Below are 20,339 nucleotides of genomic sequence, written 5' to 3' on the forward strand. Positions count from 1 at the left end.
GATAACTTATTAACCTCAAGGCGCCATTACATTTTGTGCAGGAGTGAATGAGCCATTTCAGAACCTGGAGTTTCAGGATGTGGCTGTCTTTGTTTATTCCACCAGGGACCTTCCTGTCTACCTAACAACATGCTAACTAACCTGTCTCATCTTCATCTCAAACATCTGCAGTGAATTCTGTTCCTATTCTGTTCCTGTGGGACCCTGACAGGGGAGAAATAGCACTCTCTCCCTAGGCAAGACTGGGGCCTGGCCAAGCTTGTTCTTCAACAGAACCCTGGGCTGGGCAATTGAGAGCTGCCCTGCCTTACTGTCAGGCTTTGGATAATTCCCTGCCCTCTCTTGACCCAAGTGGCTCATTCCATCAATGTAAAAGGAATTGAATTTGATGATCTGTCATCTCCCTGAAAGTAATGTTCTATGTTCCTTAGTGTCAAGTTTGTACTATGGTCTTGAGGGTGGAGTTGCTCTTTTTCTGACACAGGATCTCCTTCCTGGGGCTACAACCTTGTCCCTGAAAGTGCCTTCTAAGAAAGGACTCGAAGTAGCATGGGTCTGGCACGAATGCAAGCCCTCCAAGTGGCCCATATTAAAAGAGTCAGTGAAAACACAGGTTAAGCTGAGCCTCAGTTTAACTACCTGGAAAATGGGTATATAGAGTGAGTACCTATGACCTCCTTGTTTGGGTTAAATGACATACCGGTAGTGTGTAAAAAGCACCTGAAACATCCTAGGAGCTTATATGAAAAGGCAGTTCTTATACCAACGATTATACCAAGTATTGCCTTTTTTAATCCTCCAAGAAACCAAGGCAGGGTACTGATTGCCTGGTTTCTTTGAAGCTCAGCACATGATTTCTCTCCAGCTGAGTTTTGGAAGTGGTCAGCCAAGCTGTCTCCTCTGTTGTTTGTGACTTTTGTGGCTGTTTTCTCTGCCCTGTGAAGCTCAGCCCACTCTGGGCTGCTGCTGGCTACAGGGCTTGGCTGGGGGAGGGACCTGGCAGGGTTCCTGGATCCAGAACATAAAGCAACCTAGAGGCAGCAGGAGGCAGGAGCCTACCTCTCCAGCCATGGTGCCTATCTTGTTCTCCATGAGCCTCTCCCGTTTGGGCCTGTGGGCTTCTGGACTGATCTTGGCCTTAGGCTTCCTCAAACTTATTTGTCTGCTGGTGCGGAGGCAGTCACTGGCCAGGGCTATGGACAGCTTCACAGGACCACCCACCCACTGGCTCTTCGGGCATGCTCTCGAGGTACTCAGTGGGTACAAGGAGGGAGGGGTGGAGAAACAAAACAGTCTCTTTTTCTCCAGAGCATCCAGCGCAATCCCTGGGAGTCATGGTTCCCACTCAGCTTTCCGACTGGTTCTCCCTCTCACTCCTGCCTTCTGAGCCTGACTGGGTGGAGGGCACTTTAAAGTTGGAGCCCAAGCAGACCACGGACTCCTTCCCATAATTCTCAGGTCCAAGGTTCAGACACAGCTCTGCTATGGGCTGGGCGATATAGCATTGGGGTTTATTAAACCCCGTGCAGTTTAATAAAATAAGAAAATACCTTTTAAATCTTAACCAGGGTCCTCTTTGTACTGTGCGTGTAAATATTTCAATTTCTAAGGGAGAAAATTAAAGTGAAGGCAGAGATGAGTGCTGTCACCTGAGAGACCTCCTGGAGCGTCTAAGGGGTTGGTGTCCCCAAAGGTGGGGTTCTCCCATCCACGCCTAGGGCTGGCTCAGGAGCTGTGGCATCTTCCAGGATTCAGATCCTGACTTGTCCTCCCCCTCATCGTGGGGGAGACCACTTTACCATCCATTGTCAGGAACCCTCCTTAGGTCCCTACCTTTTTGGGGGTCTACACCAGAGGTTTCCTAACACAGAGCAATGAACATCTGCTTTGGAATCAACTGGGTGTAGAATCCTGGGCTCCCTGCCCCTGGACATCCTAATTCGCATAGTGAAACTAAGAGCGTGAATTTAAAAATGTCCCAAGTGTTTTGCTCTGTGGCCAGGCTGGGAAGCCAGATATAGATGCCAGAGATTAAGGGTCAGAGAGAGGCTTAATTCTTCTAGTCCCAGTCTGGGGAATTGTCTTCAGGTGAGGATTGCCCATGCTTCTTCTTGACCCTGCAAATAATGACCTTCTCAGGCATGCTGGAGACACCCAGGAAAGGAAAGGGTCCACTGGGGAGATGAATTAGACCCACGCCCTGCTGTCAAGAAGCTCACTATTTAGATGGAAAAACAGACACCAGAGCTTTCCCTGTCTCAGGCCAGGGCGGGCGCCCAACCAGGAGTTTGCATCAACCCCATGCTCTGTTAGTAATTATCTCATTGGGTTGTTATCTTGTGTTTACTTGTTCATCTTCCCCTCTAGCTAGAGATCAGGTCTGATGCATCCCTGTGTCCTCAGGGTCCAGCACTAAGTCTACCACACAGCTGGCATCACTGGAGGAACAAGCAGTGAATGTTGGAGAGTAGGAAGGGCTCTCAAAAGAGGAGACAGAGTGATAGAAAAGACAAGTAAAGGGACCGAGAATGGATTGGATGAGGCTGTGCTAAGTACAGAAGGAGGCCATGGGAAGGTTGAGGTCTGACACTCCTGGTGGTATGAGAAGTATTTGGGAGACCTTCATTCCCTTTTCTATTGCATCCCCTCTATTTCCTCTTGCCTCCGTGAAAGCATCAAAGCTGGCTTTTCCCTTAGCCCACGGGATTCTCTAGGACAGGGACCTTGCCCCCCTTTCCTCATGTCAGAGCTAGCTACATTTTCCCTCCAACCACCCTCCCCTACCGTCCCCCACCCCTCGCAACCCACTTTGAGAGTGGACAGAGGGCCTGGAACATGGCTTAGCTCTGGCTTCTTGGCTCTAACACAAGTTATGTGAAAGACTTTGGCACCAGGAAGGGTGGGGAAGGAGTGGTTTCTCTCTAGCGCTACAAAGGTTCCCTAGGGAACCCATGGCAAGCCCAACACCTCTGCATTCCCTAGGGCTTGGCAGCTGTGCTCTGGTCAGGTCCACAGCTGAACTGAGAAATAGGGAGAGCTGTGTAGGGATTATTTTTTCTAATATAAAGACAAGAAAATTGAGGTTCAGAAAGAGCAAGGAATTTTCCTATGTGCATGTAATAGCTCAGAAATTGAGTCAAGGCTGAGCCCAGGTCCCCTGCCTTTTCGTGCAGCACGTAATCAGTGTTTTGCCATTGGAATTACCCGCTGGTTATTGGTAAAAGGTGAAAGAATTCACATCCTCAGAAGGCATTGAAGTTAGAAAGTTTATTCAAGAGGAAAGGCACTTGTATCCAGGTTGCTGGGGACAGAAAACTGCACCTAACTTTAGGTTAGCTTTTTCTTATATAGGCAAGAGCAGGTAAATTTCCTTACAGCAGGAGGTGAGACTTATAGACTGAGGTCATTTGATTGACATATGTTGGTTATATAACTAGTTTCTTTCTGCGCTTGCTCTTACCCAGGATGCATAGAGAAAAACCCACAGGGTGGGGTGCAAGCCTTAATGTTCACTTTATTTTAATTGTATTATTGTTGTAATAACAGACAGGTTTCAGCAGTTTGCGCATGTGTCAGTAACCAGCTTACTCCGGTTAGGGTATTTTCTCCCTTTTTTAGGGGTGTTTGGACAGCTTGATTAATCTCTGGGCCACTTGGCGCTGGACGCACTCATGAAGCACACATTTGGCAAAGGAGATGGTGGCCTGGGGTCAGGTCAGAGGTCACCTGGGGTTACCAGGATGAACCCACACAAGTTCAGAGGGGACAGTTGGTAGACTCTTGGGCCATACTGAGAGAAGATAGGGTCTGCCCCTAAGGGATATCCCGTTGGCGGGAGCAGGTTTTGTTCATGGCAGGGAGACAGATTCTGGCTTGAGTGGGGAGGCTGAAGGGCAAGGAGAGGGAGGGAGAAAGCAGTGCAGTTGGGGCTGGATTTCTGGGATGGAGCTGGGGAGAGCCATGCTGTGGGCCAGTGTTTGATAACTCAATTCTCAGAATATGTCCCCTTGAGAAGGGATTATGTCCTATTCTATTAGAGTCCTGCCCATTCCATTCTCGGGCCCAGGAACAATTTTGCGTATAGTGGGTACTCAGCCATATTGTTGGCCTAAGGTTGGGGCCCCAGGGAGGGACCCACAAATCTAACCTGTGTTTTGGGGTGGAGGCAGGGAAACCCAGCTCCCACGCAGGAAAGGTAGTCCCCTGAGACTGCATAGTCCTCTTCCCTGGCCGTCCTCACTACTGGGGCTGTTCCCTTGCGTTGTGCACTGAGTAGCCCTGGTGTGGAGCTCCTGCCCATCTTCATTCAGCAGACATGGATCTTGGGCCTTCATTGTGCTTCCTCTCTGTGCTTCCCTTTCTTTCATTGTCAATAACATGCACACAGGCATCAATCCTCACTTTGCTGGGTTAGAGGAGGATCAAAAGAGTTCAAGTACAGGTACTTTGCAAACTGGTCGGCAGGTGTTAACGCAAGTAAAGAGATTGTTGCAGCAAAACACCCTGAGGCATTTGATTCCTTTTCCCTCTTCCAAATCAACTCAGTCTTTGGGAGCCCGATAAGATTCCTCTTTCCTAGCAACTAGCATTGTTTGATCAACAAATGCAGATGGGGAAGGAACAAGTAGAGCTTGGGGTCTGTGATTTGGGAGAGGCCTGTTTGATGGGTGAGGCTCCTGAGGGGAGGGGAGGAATCCAAACGGATTAGCCTTGCACAACCTTGGAGGCTTCCTCCATTGGAACAGAAGGGAAGTTGGGGAGGCTGGGTACAGGGCATGTGATTCCTCAGGTCTGGTGGCTGACTTGTAGAGATTTTTTTGTGTGACGACTTCTATTTTCTCTGTGAAGAGGAGCAAAGCTAATTTGCTGAGAGGAAGGAACAGAAGGGTGGAGGGGACAGTTGAAGAAAAAGAAGTTTTTGAGGAGCAGACTGTGGCCAATACTATGGAGCTTTCTAGAAGTGTTTCTGCCGATCTCTGCTCACATGTCACCTCAGAGAAGGCTTCACTGAGCCACCCAAACCTTGTCTACAGTAGCGGTCCTGACTCTTATCCTGCTTTGTTTTCATCCTAGAGTTATCGCTACCTGGAATTATATTACTAATGTATTTGATTCTTATTTCCTTTCTCCCCACTTGCAATGTAAACTTGGGTATGGCTTTGTCTTATTCACACTGTGTCCCCAGGAACTAGCACCATACCTGGCATTGAGAGTGGGTGCTCCATGCCCATTTGTGGAATGTGTGAATGAATCTCTGGGAGGCCTAACTTGGTAGCAAAGCCACTGACCTGGGTGACGACCAATGTCTGCAAGCCCTGGAGTGGGGCACTTCTTGGGCCTTTGCCCTCCTCTCTTCTTAGGCATTTGTTTGGTCATTCCTGGCGCTGGAGTTCATCTTTGAAGTTGAAGACAGAGAGGTGCGTCGGGCAGAGAAGACACTTGGGAACAGAAAGACCTGAAATCAAAAATTGTGTGACTTTTGTCAAGGCCACCATTACATCCTAGCCAATATGTGGTGTCTAGGGGAGTTGTGGTGACTCATGTCAATCTCACCCAAAATCCCTCTGCTGTCTTTATTGATCCAGAGTTTCCTTCTGTCTGTGTTGTGTGTTCACACGTGTTCACATGTACATGTGTAGCAGTATACTTGTCTCTGGAAGGATGGGTGGAGGATGAACTCACCTACTCGTCACTAGAGTAGGTGTGTGGGGGGGAGGTAATTCTCTGCTTCTTGCAGCATTACCCATTAGATCCCCCCCCAGCCTCCTCATGGCTTTCTATTCAATCCCACAGTAGAATCCTCAAAGAATTTGTATAAATTGAAGCCATTTTTTTCACTGATTTTTATCGTTATTTCAGAGGTGCCACCTCTTCTCAGTTATAGTTGGTTTTTCTTGGCAGACGCTCCTAACCCTTTAGCTTTGGATACATACCTTTGCTCTCCTTGACACTGGCTGGAGTTCACACACATGCCGGGTGCGGACCAATCTTGTGTGTGTGTGTGTGTGTGTGTGTGTGTGTGTAGCAGTGCCCACGGGAGGAAATGACTGAAAGTAGATCACCCAAGGGCATCTGAGAATGTCCGTCCTGGAGGAGATCAGACCCAGGAGGATCTGGCCCCCAACTCCCAGGCCCTGCAGAATCTCCCTGGGAATGGGAGCTTGTATAGGCCCAAAGAGCAGAGCAGAGACTCGTGGGAAGGACACAGGCAGGTGGCTTTCAGTTTGGTGACTAAGAAGTCTTTGTAAGAATTAGGACAGTCCAAAGATATTAGGGTTGCTTTGAAAAGTACTAAGTTTCGTATTGCTAGAGATGTTTGAATTCTTGGGGCAGGTTTTGCGCATGGTGAAGGAACTGGGCCAGGCAACTTTGGGTACTGGGAATCTGAGATTAATCAGCACAGTCTGCATCATCAGAACCTAACATGCGGGGAAGAGGAAAGCCCTTTCCCCGCCCCTCCCTAACTGCTTGTTTTTCTGAACTGCTACCCCATTTTATGAGATTTGTTTTTGTTCTCAAGCAGCCCCCCTGGGAGAGCTGTGGGTACAGCAGACTCCCTAAGCAGACAGCTTGTTTCTTGATCACCCACGAAATGAACTTCAGGTCAATGACTAATGGCTTGGGCAGGCTTGCTAACAGTCCAGTCCTGCAAATGATATAAGATTCTGGTGTCTGGTGCCAGGAAATCTTGGTCACACGTACCCGATGAATGAGAAAGCAGACTCAGAAGGAGAGATCAAGGAGCAAATATTTTCATGAAAGCGAAAGTACAGGTCTCTAAAGAGACGTGCTACCCGACACTGAGACGTCCACTGGCTAAGGCAAAAGGCTCTCATTTTATATTTTTTCTTGTATGCTTGGGGAAGGGAGATGGTGCCTTCTGAATGGATTCTGTCTATCAGATTTGCTCTGTTTATCCATCCTAAGGGTGTTTACGATATAACCCATTTATTCCCAGAGCCAATTACATTTTTTCCTTGGAGTGAATGAGTCATTTCAGAACCTGGAGTTCCAAGATGTAGCTGTCTCTTTATTCTACCAGGGACTTTCCTCTTTACATAACAACATGCTAGCTAATCTGTCTCAACAGGAGGGAAAGCAGATAGAACTTTATTCAGGGTTCCCAGTGTGCCGGACTCATGTGGGACAGTTCTTTGGTCTTTGGGGTGCACTGCTCCCACTTATAAAAGGGGGTATGGTTTGACTAGGAGTTGTTGAAGTCCCTTTCAGATCTGATCCTCAGAGCAGAACTTAGACTGTGGAAAAGCAGAGGAGAGTAGTAACTTATGCTTGCTCCTCCCTGTCCTTCCTGTTGGTTATTCTCGGTGAGGTAAACAAAGAGTGCAAACATGGGAGGGGGGATTATGGCCGGGGAGCTGGGGTCAGTGAATTATCGCCATGCCTTGCTCTCTCCCTGCTTCTTTCTTTCTGGGGAGAAACAGTCTGGCCCCGACCTCAGATCTCTGTAGGTGTCCCAATTTGGAGCATCTGAGGAAGGGTCTGAGGCATCTAGATGTGCTATTTAGAAGAGCTGGCCAGGCAGCCATGTAACCCCCAGAGAGAGGAAACCCCAGCACTTTTGATGGGGGTGCAGGTCCATTGGTGGGGCCCAGTGTCCAGAGCTGGCCTCACTTCTACCAGGTTCCTGGGGCAATCAAGGGCACAAAGGAGAAAACTGGGCATAGGGAAGCAGGAGCTGGATCAGCCTGCGGATGGGGTCAGCGTGAGGTCAGGGTCTCCTGTCCTAGGTGGGGTAGCTGCAGAGAGGCACACGCATGGCCGATGAGGAGGGGCATGTAGCTCAGATGAACTAGATCAGCCAAGGGCCTCTTCCACCCCTGTTATCCTGTGAGTCTAGCATCTCTGTGACTTAAGCCTCTCCCTGCCCCCTGTCCAGTTGAGATCCGTGGACCTGGGAGAGATGAATAGAAGGGAGCAGCCATGGTGATCATAAAGTTGGCAAAGAAAACCCTGGACAGCAAATGGGAATAAAAGAGAGACACAGGAGGAAGGGGACATTTCCAGGAACACCATCCAAGATAGGAGGCAATATAGGGCTCCAAGGACACAAGAAGTTCCTTCATACCAGCGGATGGAGACGATGTTTGTCGGTTAGTGTAGTGATAAACCTTTTGTGTGCACCAGGGCAGTGAAAACTCTTACAACTCCCATGGGTAGAACTCAGGATGTTGAGTTCCGAGGCAGCAAGGGAAGAGATCCGTGGGGGAAATTAGACTGGACTGTGCAGAGGGTGCAAGGAGAGGAGCTCCAGAGAAGGCAAAAGATGGCTGGTCGGACACCAAAGTAACCAGGCCCAGTAGCCAGGGCCCTTGGGGGGGGTGGCTTAGGTCAGACAAGAGTCCCCGGGTGCCACATTAGCATGTGGTCACTGTCCTTCTTCAAGGTTGTTTCCTGGAAGATACAACATGGATTAGGTGAGTGGGTGAGGACTATGAAAGGGAACTTTACAGGAAGAAAAAGAAGGGCCAGCACTTGCACAGACCTCAACACGAATGTCACAGCCTAGGCCTGTGCACTGCACAATTTGTGCAACTGAACACAGCAGCCCTGACAGGCTTCAATGTGCAAAAGAGAATGTGGGGGCTCTCACCTGAGTTAGAGTAGTACTACATTGCAAGCGATGGGAAATCAGTTCACTTTCTGAGCCTCAGTCTTCTCATGTGTAAAACGGGAGTAATTATCCATTCTCTGTGAGGCAACCTATGAATTCACACACATGATACCTGACATATAGGAGATACTCAGTACATCTCTGTTCCCTTCCATTTCCCATGTCAAGATATAGAATGGGGAAATGAGCAGCAAATCTGGACATTAGCCAGAGTGGGCAGGTTTGGGCCGGCTAGGACATGCCTTAGATCAGTGAAGAGCCTCGAATGTCACATGACCTCAACTAATACCACACGTGATCTGTGTGATGTACTAAGTTCGAAGCAATCCTATGAGCTAAGTACTACCCCCATTTTATAGGCGAGGAAAGTAAATTTCAGAGAGCCTAAATAATTGCCGAGGTCTGACATCTAAAAAATATGGGAACTCCATATTCAAAGTAGGTTTTTTTTCGCTAAAACAGGGACTCATAGAGTTGTTGTGAGGATTGAAAGAAGTCAAAATGCAAGATGCTTAGAAGAAAGCCTGGCCAATAGCAGTACTCAATAAAAATTAGACATACCTCCTCACAAATTATAGAGCTCAGACTCTATTATGAGGCCCACGGGCAGGTCACTGAAGGGTTTTAAGTGTACCTCTGAAAGAGTCCCTCAAAATAGGGAAAAATGAATAAGTACATAAGGCTACATCCCTATAGTGGAATACTAAACAATTGTGAAAAATAGTGAGGGACAGCTAAATGAACTAGTTCCAAAAGAAGGACAAGACATTTTAAATGAAAGAAGGCAGGTTATGGAAAGTATTTATTATATACTCTATTTTTGCATAGAATAACTCTGGGTAAGTAGATGCGGCTAGAAAAACCCCCAAAGGGCACACAAACTCATCTAGATGATCTCTTCAACCTCATCTCAGGCCACTGTCCCACCAAGAGGCAGCTCCTGGAAAGCACCACACTTTTCCGACCTCAGAGCCTCTGGGCTTGCTGTTCCCTCTACCTGGGTGCTATTCCCATACCCTTCACATCATTAGCTCCTTTTCATCCTTCAGGTTTCACCTTAAATGCCATCTCCAACAAGAGGCAATCCCAGATCACTGTATCAAAGCAGGTCTTCCCTGTCAGTGTCTCTCGTAGCACTGTGTTTATTTCCTTCTTAGCACTTACTACTGTCCACAATCATTTTACATAATTATTTCCTTCTTTCTAATGAGTCTACCCACAGAATGACAGGGCAGGACCATGTCTTTCTCATTCCTTTGAGACATCTAGACAGTGCCCTGCGTATAGTAGGTCCTTGATAAAAACGTGTTAAATGACTTAACAGAGGTGGAAACCGAGGTGATTTCTTCAGTGCACAACAAGCTGGTAATGTTGTAATGAAAAACCTTCAATGCTGAAAAGAAATCCCGATGGCTGTAGTGTAGATAGAGGGTTGGTGGCAAGAAGCAGATTGAAGGAATTAGGTTGATCAGTTTGGAGTTTTAGGCAAAGACAGGTACAATAACAGGGTGGCTTTGATTTAAAACAGTGGCACTGGGGCTAGAGAGGAGAGTGAGCCCAGACAGGGATTGGACTCAGTGACTAGCTGGAAGGGAGGGTGCAACAGGAGGGAGAGACATTCCCAGGGCCTGTCTGGCCAGCCTCCTGTCTTCCCTGATCAGGAACTTAGGACCTGAGTGATGATTTTGGATCCCTAAATGGCCGGGCCTTCTATCACTATTACAGATGCAGCAGACAGGGAGCCTGGACAAGGTGGTATCCTGGACCCACCAGTTTCCTTATGCCCACCAACTGTGGATCGGACCATTTCTGGGCTTCCTGAACATCTACGAGCCGGATTATGCCAAAGCTGTGTACAGCCGAGGGGGTGAGAGTTCTCAGGAGAGGGCGGGGCTTCCTGAGAGCCAAGGACTGAGGACATCAGGCGGGGGAGGAATCCTGGGCCCACGGCTGAAGTCTGGGAAGCTGATGTCCACATCCTATTTGTCAGTAAACCTCCTCTGGGAGTTCCCCAGTCCTCACTAGATCCCACCTTCTCTGTCTGCTGCAGACCCCAAAGCCCCGGATCCGTATGACTTCATCCTCCCATGGATTGGTGAGTGGGCACTTTCCCTGCCCTTAGTGCTGGGTGACCAGGATCCTTCCCTGATCTGTCCATCCTCAGTCAGTTATTCACCCACCAGACCACCTGGGCCCATGTGCCCCTCCTAAGCTCATGTGCTGAGTGAGGAGACTAGGGAGGAGGCAGGAGAACACCTGGTTGTTCAGGAAAGTAGGACCCAGGTACCTTCTCCTGCTGGGTGTGTCTTCTTCCCTGGAAGGCAGTGCAAGGGCTCGGGAAAATGTGTGAGTATGGGGAACAGCCTCCTGGAGGAGGTGGCACTAGAGTTGACCCTAGGATATATTACAGGCGGTCCTGGTCAGGATAAGGGCTTGCGGGAAGGTAGGGAGGTGTGCCCAAGGCTGGTGTCACCAGAGGCTGGGAGCCTCGGTGGCTGTAAGGCAGAGCTCAGGTGGGATATGAGGCTCTGCTGGCAGAACTGGGCCGGGGTGGGATGGCATGGGGCTCGCCTAGGCCCAGGCTGCCAGGGGTGGGGCAGGTGTGTCTGGACTGACCATACTCCCGCTTTCCTCCCTCCCCAGGGAATGGCCTGTTGGTCCTTCACGGACCCAAGTGGTTCCAGCACCGCAAGCTGCTCACACCCGCCTTCCATTATGATGTGCTGAAGCCCTATGTGGCCGTGTTTGCCAGCTCCACACGTGCAATGCTGGTGAGCTCCGGGTGTCCCGCTCCTGGAAGCTTTGGCTGCTGTCGACCGAATCCACCCCAGTTTTCCCGGGGGAGGGCAGTGAGGAGAGTCACTGAGGCCCGGAGGTGGCGATGCTGAGCCTTGTGTTTCCTGTCACCTGCTGTGTGCTGGGTGCTGACTGGGTGCTGAAGCTCTGAGTGGCCAAGCAGCCATGGCCCTCGTCACCACCAGGAGACCCAGCGCTCCCTCACAGACCAAAGGGCCTCTGTGAGGCCCCAAGGCGGCTCCGACTGTAGCAGATCTGAGGGATGCCCATATTTGAGAATATCAGGAAGGCTTTTCACATCTAAAAAGGACCTCCTCATTCTCTATGCCATTAGCGTCTCATCCCTAAAAGGCACGCGAGGGATCGAGGGTCAATATCAGGGACAAGGCTCAGCATCTCAGGGCTGATAATCCCGAGGTTGCTCAGGGTAGACTTTCCCCCTGCAGAAAACTTCCCCCAGCTTTACTGCAGGCCTGACTTACACACAGACCGTGCTGGGGGGCTCAACACCTCTCTGCCCTCCGCTTCCCTTATATATAGTCTGCCCTGAATGGAAGGAAGCATCTTGTGTGCTGTGCATGGCCTGCGTCCTGGTCCTGCCCTCTGAGCCTGAAGCCCCTCCCCGCCCCAAGCCACGGTCCAGCGGGGTGGAAGACAGGCCAGGGGCTGCCAGGGACAGGCCTGGCAGGCAGAACACGCTGTGGGTCCTGGGTGCAAGGGTGGGACGTCCATCCCGGCTGGTCCCCCACATTACCTTCCCTCTCTGGGCTCCAGGACAAGTGGGAGGAAAAGGCTCGTGAGCATAAGAGCTTTGACATCTTCTGCGATGTGGGCCACATGGCGCTGGACTCACTCATGAAGTGCACATTTGGCAAACAAGACGGTGGCCTGGGCCACAGGTCAGAGGGCACTTGGAGCGACCACAGGATCAACCCACGCAAGCTCAGAGGGGACAGTTGGCAGGACTCCTGGGCCATGCTCAGAGAGGACTGGATCTGGCCCTACGGATACCCACTTAGGGGGAGCAGATTTTGTCCATGGCAGGGAGACAGATTCTGGCTTGAGTGGGGAGGCCCAACGGCAGGGAGAGGGAGGGAGAAAGCAGTGCAGTTGGGGCTGGAGACCTGGGATGGAGCAGCCTGGCGCTCTGCTGTGGCCAGTGGCTGATCACCCCCTCCCCCTCCCTCTGCCTTGCAGGGAAAGTAGCTACTATCATGCAGTTTACAATCTCACAGTGTTGACACAACAGCGCCTCCAGGAGTTCCTGTACCATAATGACTTCATCTACTGGCTCACCCCGCATGGCCGCCGTTTCCTGCGTGCCTGCCAGGTGGCACATGACCACACAGGTGGGCCTATGCCACAGGGCCCACCCACAGGAAGCCTGGGTTCTAGTCTGCCTCCTCCCAGCCCCTCTGGGATCCTTCCCATTGCAGCACTTCAGTTCCCCTGTGGGCAGAGGATGAGTCCCCAGGCAGTAACGCCCTGTGCTCTTGGCCCAGACCAGGTCATCAGGGAACGGAAAGCAGCTCTGCAGGATGCGAAAGAGCAGGCGAAGATCCAGAACCGAAGGCACCTGGACTTCCTGGACATTCTCCTGGGGACTCAGGTCAGTGAACGGCTGCCCACCTCCACCTGAAAACTGGTCCCACAGGGCTCTCCAGACCATCCTCCCGGGAAAGGGCTCACTGGACAGCAGCAAGGACTCGTAAGGATTTTCTTCCTCTGTCCCCAGCAAATATGAGCTGTTCCTTGTCCCATGGCACTTAGCATCAAAAGCTCAGAGGTGGGAAGGGGCAGGGTGTGGCTGGCTGTCGCACTGGGGAGACATGTAGTAGTGAGGCTGGCTCACATACAGGAGGCCTGAAGACCAACAATGACTTCTAAGACACTTAAGAATCTCAGCACCCTAGATACTTAGAATCTCAGACTTCATTCATTCATTCATTCATTCATTCATTCATTCCTTTACTCATCCACTCCACAAACTCACTGAGCCATACCCTGAGTTAGTTGCTGAGTAGAGACACAGATGATGAGAAAGATCTGGCACTGCGCTCCAGACACTTATAATCTAGTGGAGAAGACGGGAGGCGGATGTTGACAAAGATCTCTTCCTGTGCCAGGTGGCATTCTGTGTGTCAAGTGAGAAAAACAGACGGTTCAGGCTGGGTAAGGTCATAGGTCTCTTGGCCAGAGGGATCAGGGAAGGCTTCCTGGAGTAGGAGGCCTCCAAGCTGGGCTTGGGAGAACAGGTAGGAATTGGGGGAAGGTCCTAACCTTCAGTGTGAAAGAGAGGCTTCACTGCCTCTCTTGGACTTTCATCGGATAGCCCCTGTGAAGAGTCCTTCTCGGTCCCTACCTCAAGTGACTCGGCTTGCTCCATTATGCCTTCCCTAACCCAGGATGAAAATGAGATCAAGCTGTCAGATGCAGAGCTCCGGGCTGAGGTGGATACGTTCATGTTCGAAGGCCATGACACTACCACGAGTGCCATCTCCTGGTTTCTGTACTGCATGGCTCGGTACCCAGAGCACCAGGATCGCTGTCGGGAGGAGGTCCGTGAGATCCTCGGGGACCGGGACTCCTTCCAGTGGTGAGTGAGGCTGCGGGTGAGCCCCGTCTGTCCTGCTCAGCTCCAGGGAGGGGCTGTGCCCATACTGTGTGGTGTCATCGCAGATGACACAGGCCCATCCTGGAAACCAGGTGAGGGTGGCAGCCGCTGTCCTGTTAGCTCCAGTGGGTGGGCGCACTGTTGAGCCCATTCTCCCACCACAGAATCTTTCAGATGTGAGTAACAGAGAAGTTTGTCAATAGGAGGCCGAGTTTTTGTGTGCTGACTCTGATGGGAGAACCTGACTACCCTTCTGGGTTCCATGATAGACCTGGGGGTGCTGGGAGAGAAAGAGGTAGAAACTGGGGATGAACATAGTTGGGACATCCACGGAGCTGACTCCTTCCCACCTGTCTTTAGGTGGTTACATGCCGCTCCAGAATCCTCTGGTGAAGGAGAAAAGGCTGTTTCCAAATCTCATCCCTTAAAACTTTCAATGATCTGTTTCTTGCTTCAAGTTGAACTCATTAACAAGACACAGATTGATGCTGATCTCTTCCCTGCAGGCTGTCTGGGAACGGTGCACAGGCTTCCCTCCCTCCTCTGTTCTCACTTCCCTCTCCCTGCCTCCTCCCTTTTGTCACCCACCTCACCTCTAGCACAGGGTCAAGCACACAGCAAGGGTGCAAAAATGCTCAGTTGATGAGAGACACTTTAGATTCATGTCAGGGAGACTGACACATAATTACAGGATCTAAGATTTCAAGCACAAAATCTTCATTACTTCTTATTTATAGGTTGGATGTTCGACATCTACCAAGGTGTCCAGCCATTTGTCAGGTGCTTGCCAGTTGGTGGGGGGTTCAGATGCATGGGGAGAGGAGGAGGAGAATCCAAGTTGGGGCCCTTGGGAGTTTTTAGAGAGACAAAGACAAACAACGAAAAAAAACAGCTGAAGAAAACTGCAGGTTGGAGTAAGGTTGAGTGGGCACAAGTTTCGGGCAGAAGAATCAGAAGGGGGGGCTCAGGTGGTTTTCTAAGGAGCAGAAAACTCAGGTGGGCAAAGGGAGACAGAGTCAGGCATTTTAGGTTGCGTAACAGTGTGAACACAGCCTGAAGGCAGGGAGTTGAAATAATTGTTTAATTTGCCTTTCGTTCTGTCTAGAATTTGAAGCCACTTAAAAGGTACATATTCGCTAAAATAGTAAAACAGAAATGAGAAACGAGGACGCAGAGGGTGGGGTACACTAGGGCTTAGGGCTCTGTGATAAGGTGTTGCACAGTAGTTACACTTGCACCTCACATTTGGGGCTGAGAACCTATCGGCAAAAGGGAAAACAAAAACATATTTTGTTCCTGAGCTTGTCGTTCACACATTTGTTACCTAATTCAACCAATGACTATCCGCCCCTGATCCTTCGATTCCAGCTCCATAGGGGAAACTAAGCAGAACATAAAGAACTGTCCCTCATGGAGCTTCTGTGTGGCTCTGAGAGACACAGGAGTGACCTTGTCTTTGATGCTGGGTGCACATATACCTCTAGGGTCCTCTGCCTTCCCTTCCTGGCAGTGTAGATGAGGGAGGGATGGAGAAAAGTGGAGTCAGAACCCCAGTGTCTGAGCGACCACCCCATGTGCGTCTGGTGTGAACTCTTGGAGCACTTGTGTCCCGCTGACTCTCGGGTGTGTGAGGGTGGTGAAGGCGGCAAGGTGGGGCTGGGGCCTGCCTTTCCACAGGACTCCATTGTTTCCCACCCCCAGAAATGACTGTTTGGTTGTTGGCAGGGATGATCTCAGCAAGATGACCTACTTGACCATGTGTATCAAGGAGAGCTTCCGCCTCTACCCACCTGTGCCCCAGGTGTACCGCCAGCTCAGCAAGCCTGTGAACTTTGTGGACGGCCGCTCTCTACCTGCAGGTGGGATGGGGCGGATTTGGGGGTGGCACTGGAGTTCTTGAGGGTGCTTCCTGACCACTCTGTGCCTTTGGCCAAACTTGGCACCAATGGCGAAGAGCTCATGCTTTGTCTAGGACTGGGTCCATGCTGGCTCTACAACAAATGAGTAAATCCCTCTATCCCTAAGGGTCTGTTTGCTCTTCTGTAAAATGGGGATGAGAAGAGTAACTGCCTTACAAGGCGGTGATCAGGATTCAAGAGACAATGTTCGTCAGGGCTGTCATGTACCGTTCTGCAGGTTACGCCCTGAGCAACTTCGGAAGGCATCATTCCCAGAGACTGTGATGTTGTGCGGTGTACACCCTCTGAGTGGTAGCTGTTACTATGGATAGCATGTTATAAACACCCTGATTCCCCGAAAATAAGCCCTAGCTGGACAATCAGCTCTAATGCGTCTTTTAGAGCAAAAATTAATGTAAAACTCAGTATTATATTGCATTTTATTGTATTGTATTGTATTATATTAAAGACCCAGTCTGATAGTAAAATAAGCCCCGGTTTTATATTAATTTTTGTTCATAAAGACGCCTTAGAGCTTATGGTCCGGCTAGGTCTTATTTTCGGGGAAGTACTGTAACTTGCCTTGCGAAGCAGTCAATTGAAAACAGAAAGTTGGTAATAATCCTTACCTGTCCTGGGCTGTAGTGGCCAGGGTTGTGCCCTCCTGTTTTCTGTGTTTCACGATGTCTGTGTACGGTGCTGTGCCCAGTGATGGGGCTACAGGAAATAGGAGGTCGGACAATTAATTTCCTGAACTCATCCTAGTAAAAGTGCTACACACCTCATTGCTGAATCACTATGGTCACCTCTGAAGTACTCCCCTTGAGAAGCGATGCACCAATGCCGGCACCTAGTCCACTCTTCAAAGCAATTTTGGAACTCTTTTTCTGGAATGGCCATCAGAGCTGTCGTCATATTGCCCTTGATGTCCTGAATGTCATCAAAATGTTCCACTTTCAATATTTACTTTATCTTTGGGTAAAGAAAGAAGTCATTGGGGGCCAGATCAGGTGAGTAGGAGGACGTTCCAATATAGTTATTTTTTACTGGCTAAAAACTTCCTCACAGACAGTGCCATGTGACCTGGTGCATTGTCGTGATGCAAGAGACATGAATTGTTGGCGAAAAGTTCAGATCGTCTAACTTTTACACACAGCCTTTTCAGCACTCCCACATAGTAGACTTTGTTAACTGTTTGTGCAGTTGGTACAAATTCCTCTGATTTCAAAAAAGGTCAGCAACATCGTTGCACCAAGTTCATGAACTTAATCGTCAGTACTCGTATGTGTGATAATAGTTAAAGGTACTTTTATATGTTGAGCATGGTCATGGACTCTGTGTTCCTGCCAGCGCTGAGGCAGGGGCTGCTGCCCAGCTTGGAGGACATAGGGAATTCTGGCCCTGTGAGGAGGTGTGCCTGGCTGTCCCAGGGGCACCCAGTACCCCGGCCTCTGCTCTGTCAACAGGTAGCCTGATCTCTCTGCACATCTATGCCCTGCATAGGAACAGCTCAGTGTGGCCCGACCCTGAGGTACCCCATTCCTGAACCCAGAAGTCAGATGGGTGGGAGGCTGTGGGGCTCACCCTCCCTCCGGACCTGGCAGCTATTGAAGCAAGGGCTGTTCTCTCAGGTCTTTGACCCACTACGCTTTTCCTCTGAGAATGTGACCGGACGCCACCCCTTTGCCTTCATGCCCTTCTCTGCCGGGCCCAGGTAAGGAGAAGCCCAACATCTGCAGACCCTCAGGACAGCGGTGATTAGAGTCGAGGATGGCGTGGGTCGGGCATCCTTTTGAGGAACTCTGCGGTGAGGGCACCGCGCTGGGTTTGTGGTGATCCTAATGGAGGGTAGATTCCAGGGACCTTCATTTTGCCATTAGCATATTCATGTCCCGGCAGGTGGGGTGGGTGAATCATTCCCAGAAAGACCCGCACCCCCCCCCCAGTCAGAACCACCAATGGGAATATACTCACTCTGCGACCCTACCATGCTTTCAAGATCTGTTTCTTAAGTGCAACTCGATCAATCAATCAGCCAATTATTCATGCAAAAATCATTATTGACTTTCGTTGGCCACTGAGAGCGCTGGATTTGATCGCTCCGCACGCGCCATAGCCTGATGCGCCTTGTGCTGGTCTCTGCAGGAACTGCATCGGGCAGCAGTTTGCCATGAACGAGGTGAAGGTGGTCACGGGCCTCTGCTTGCTCCGCTTTGAGTTTGCCCTGGACCCCTCACGGCCTCCCATCAAGAGTCTCCAGCTAATCCTGAAGTCCAAGAATGGCATCCACCTCCAGCTGAAGCCACTGGGCCCCAACTCCGGCAAGTAGCTTTGCCAAGAGTCAGACCCCAGATAACCCAGGTTGTGGCCTGTCCTGGGCACCCCCATCCCCAGGCTGGATTGTGGAACAGCTGTGATTCCCTGCCTTTGGGAGGCTTGTAGTTTAGAAGGGGAGCAGGTACCCGCATAGACAATCAGCCCAAAGATGACGTGATGTAACCATGTGTGTCCATAAATGCTTACTCTGCATGTATTCTAGAGCTGACTCATTCATTCAACAAACACGTGTGAGCACCTACTTGTTCCTAGGTTCCTCATTTTTCTCCCATAATTGGCAATCTTTCTAAGATGTAGCATAGCCTTCCATTCCAGTCTGAGCGACAAAGTGAATGCAATGGAAGCTGTGCCCTGGGATTCACGGTTATGACCAGGAATCACCCGTTCCATAAGGCAGAGGGATGGCTTTCAGGGCTCATGCCTTGACTGAGATTGGTCTCTTTGTTTAACGTTGTGTAAGTGTGTTTAGAATATAACCTAACGAAAATTAACTGAAGCCCAAATACACAGAACAATGACATTCTAATGTAAACTCCCAAGCATCCCCTGCCAAGGTCAAGGAATAGGGAATATGGTTACATAGGTATGTCTTCTGCCCTCCTGAGATAGGTTTCTGTGGCACTGCTCCACTGTCAATGTCTGTGTCACATCACCCGGTGCTCTGAGTATTCGGGCTATGCTGGGGTAGGTGACAGAATGACATTAGAGGAGGGCTTCCTGGAAGAGATGGTGCTTAAATCAGGCCTTCAGGCAAGGTGAGGTATGAGGTACAGAGAAAGAATTTTGGGGACGGTCTCGTGCTAGGGCCACATGAAGTGTCAGAGATCCTTCTCCATTATTGCCTGCAACAGCTGCCTGTTGGCCGGGGTACATATACCTGTAGTGTTTAAGATCTAAGGCCATTAGTGAACTCAGGTCCAGGAATAAGACCGGCATGGAAGCAACGGCCCTGCGAACTGCGGGAGTGAGACAAGAGAGGGGAGTTCTAGCCCTGGGAGTTGGGGATGTCTCTATGTTGCCCAGGAGATGTACCATCTGCAGACACATCCTTCCTGTTCTGTATGCTTGCCCTCTGAGGAGAAGGCCACAGCGCTGGAAGGTTGGCCATGGGCCACCTGCTCGCTCATGTGAAGACCTGTCAAGACGTAGACCTCCCTGCCCGCCTAAGGCTGGGATGTTGAAGCCTTAGCTAGGGTGAGGCCCATGCCATCGATGTCCCCCTCTGTCCTGGCCCTGAGCCAACGTTTCTGTGCACATGTGAAGATACGGTTTCTATAGCCATCCCCTGGGAGCTGAGCCCAGTGGTCATAACCAACCCTGACCCATGGGTGGTGGTGAAGTTTAAGACATGTCTCCTTTCCTTATCTCTATGGAGTCTCAGGAGGCCTGTGAGGCAGGACTGCGGGAGGCCATTATCCCACTTCAGTATTAAGGGAAGGAACCTGACAAGGAGGGCTTGAGCTAAGCCTTCTGACTCTGGGCTTCTTGACCAAGACTCCATAGGGAGTGTTGACTCTCTTTGAAGGCATGTGTTGGTAGGAAAAAGAGCCGAGAGCTCTGGGGCCAGACGGAAGGAGGAGGTTCCTTGTGGGAGGGGAGGAGAGTGGTGAGGGAACCACGGGCACCAAAGATGAATTCCACTTCATCCTTCCAGCTCTCCAACACACCTGCTGCCACTTCTGATCCCAGGTGCTTGTGTGCACGTGTGTGGGTAGTGTTGTATGAGAGGGGTACACAGAGGTGTGGCTGTACAGGAGTGTCACTATGTATGTGTCATGGGTTAAACGCGTAAGCGTAAACTCAGCCTAGGTCTGTCCCGTTGCCTGAAGCCAGCAGTGTCACTTCTTGGTCACGCTCCTCACCCCCTGTGGAATCGTGTGATTGGAGCACATGTCCATGGCTGATGATTCAGAATTCCAAGTTCCCATCGTCCTGTGTTCTCTGAGTATGGCCCCAGAACTCTTCTGCATCACGTGATGTGAGGGGACTCGCCAAATTCCTGCCCAGGATGCATGCACCCAGCTCATTTTCTTGCTCTGTACCTCAGTCAACACTGTGTGTC

At 50.4% G+C, this 20,339-nt stretch overlaps 1 protein-coding gene across 1 annotated transcript; it reads left to right on the forward strand.

Annotated features, from left to right (window-relative positions):
* The first annotated feature begins 1,014 nt into the window (after nt 1-1,014).
* On the forward strand, nt 1,015-18,473 carry LOC117026840 (cytochrome P450 4B1). Its single transcript, XM_033113966.1, has 12 exons — nt 1,015-1,249; nt 10,358-10,499; nt 10,683-10,727; nt 11,276-11,403; nt 12,203-12,327; nt 12,626-12,777; nt 12,931-13,037; nt 13,834-14,024; nt 15,768-15,901; nt 17,407-17,471; nt 17,572-17,654; nt 18,086-18,473. Exons 1-12 carry the CDS (start codon nt 1,070-1,072, stop codon nt 18,267-18,269), a joined length of 1,536 nt encoding a protein of 511 aa, XP_032969857.1. The 5' UTR covers nt 1,015-1,069; the 3' UTR covers nt 18,270-18,473.
* The last annotated feature ends 1,866 nt before the right edge of the window (nt 18,474-20,339 follow it).

Source organism: Rhinolophus ferrumequinum, chromosome 9 (genome assembly GCF_004115265.2).
Source record: "Rhinolophus ferrumequinum isolate MPI-CBG mRhiFer1 chromosome 9, mRhiFer1_v1.p, whole genome shotgun sequence".
Lineage (NCBI taxonomy): Eukaryota > Metazoa > Chordata > Mammalia > Chiroptera > Rhinolophidae > Rhinolophus > Rhinolophus ferrumequinum.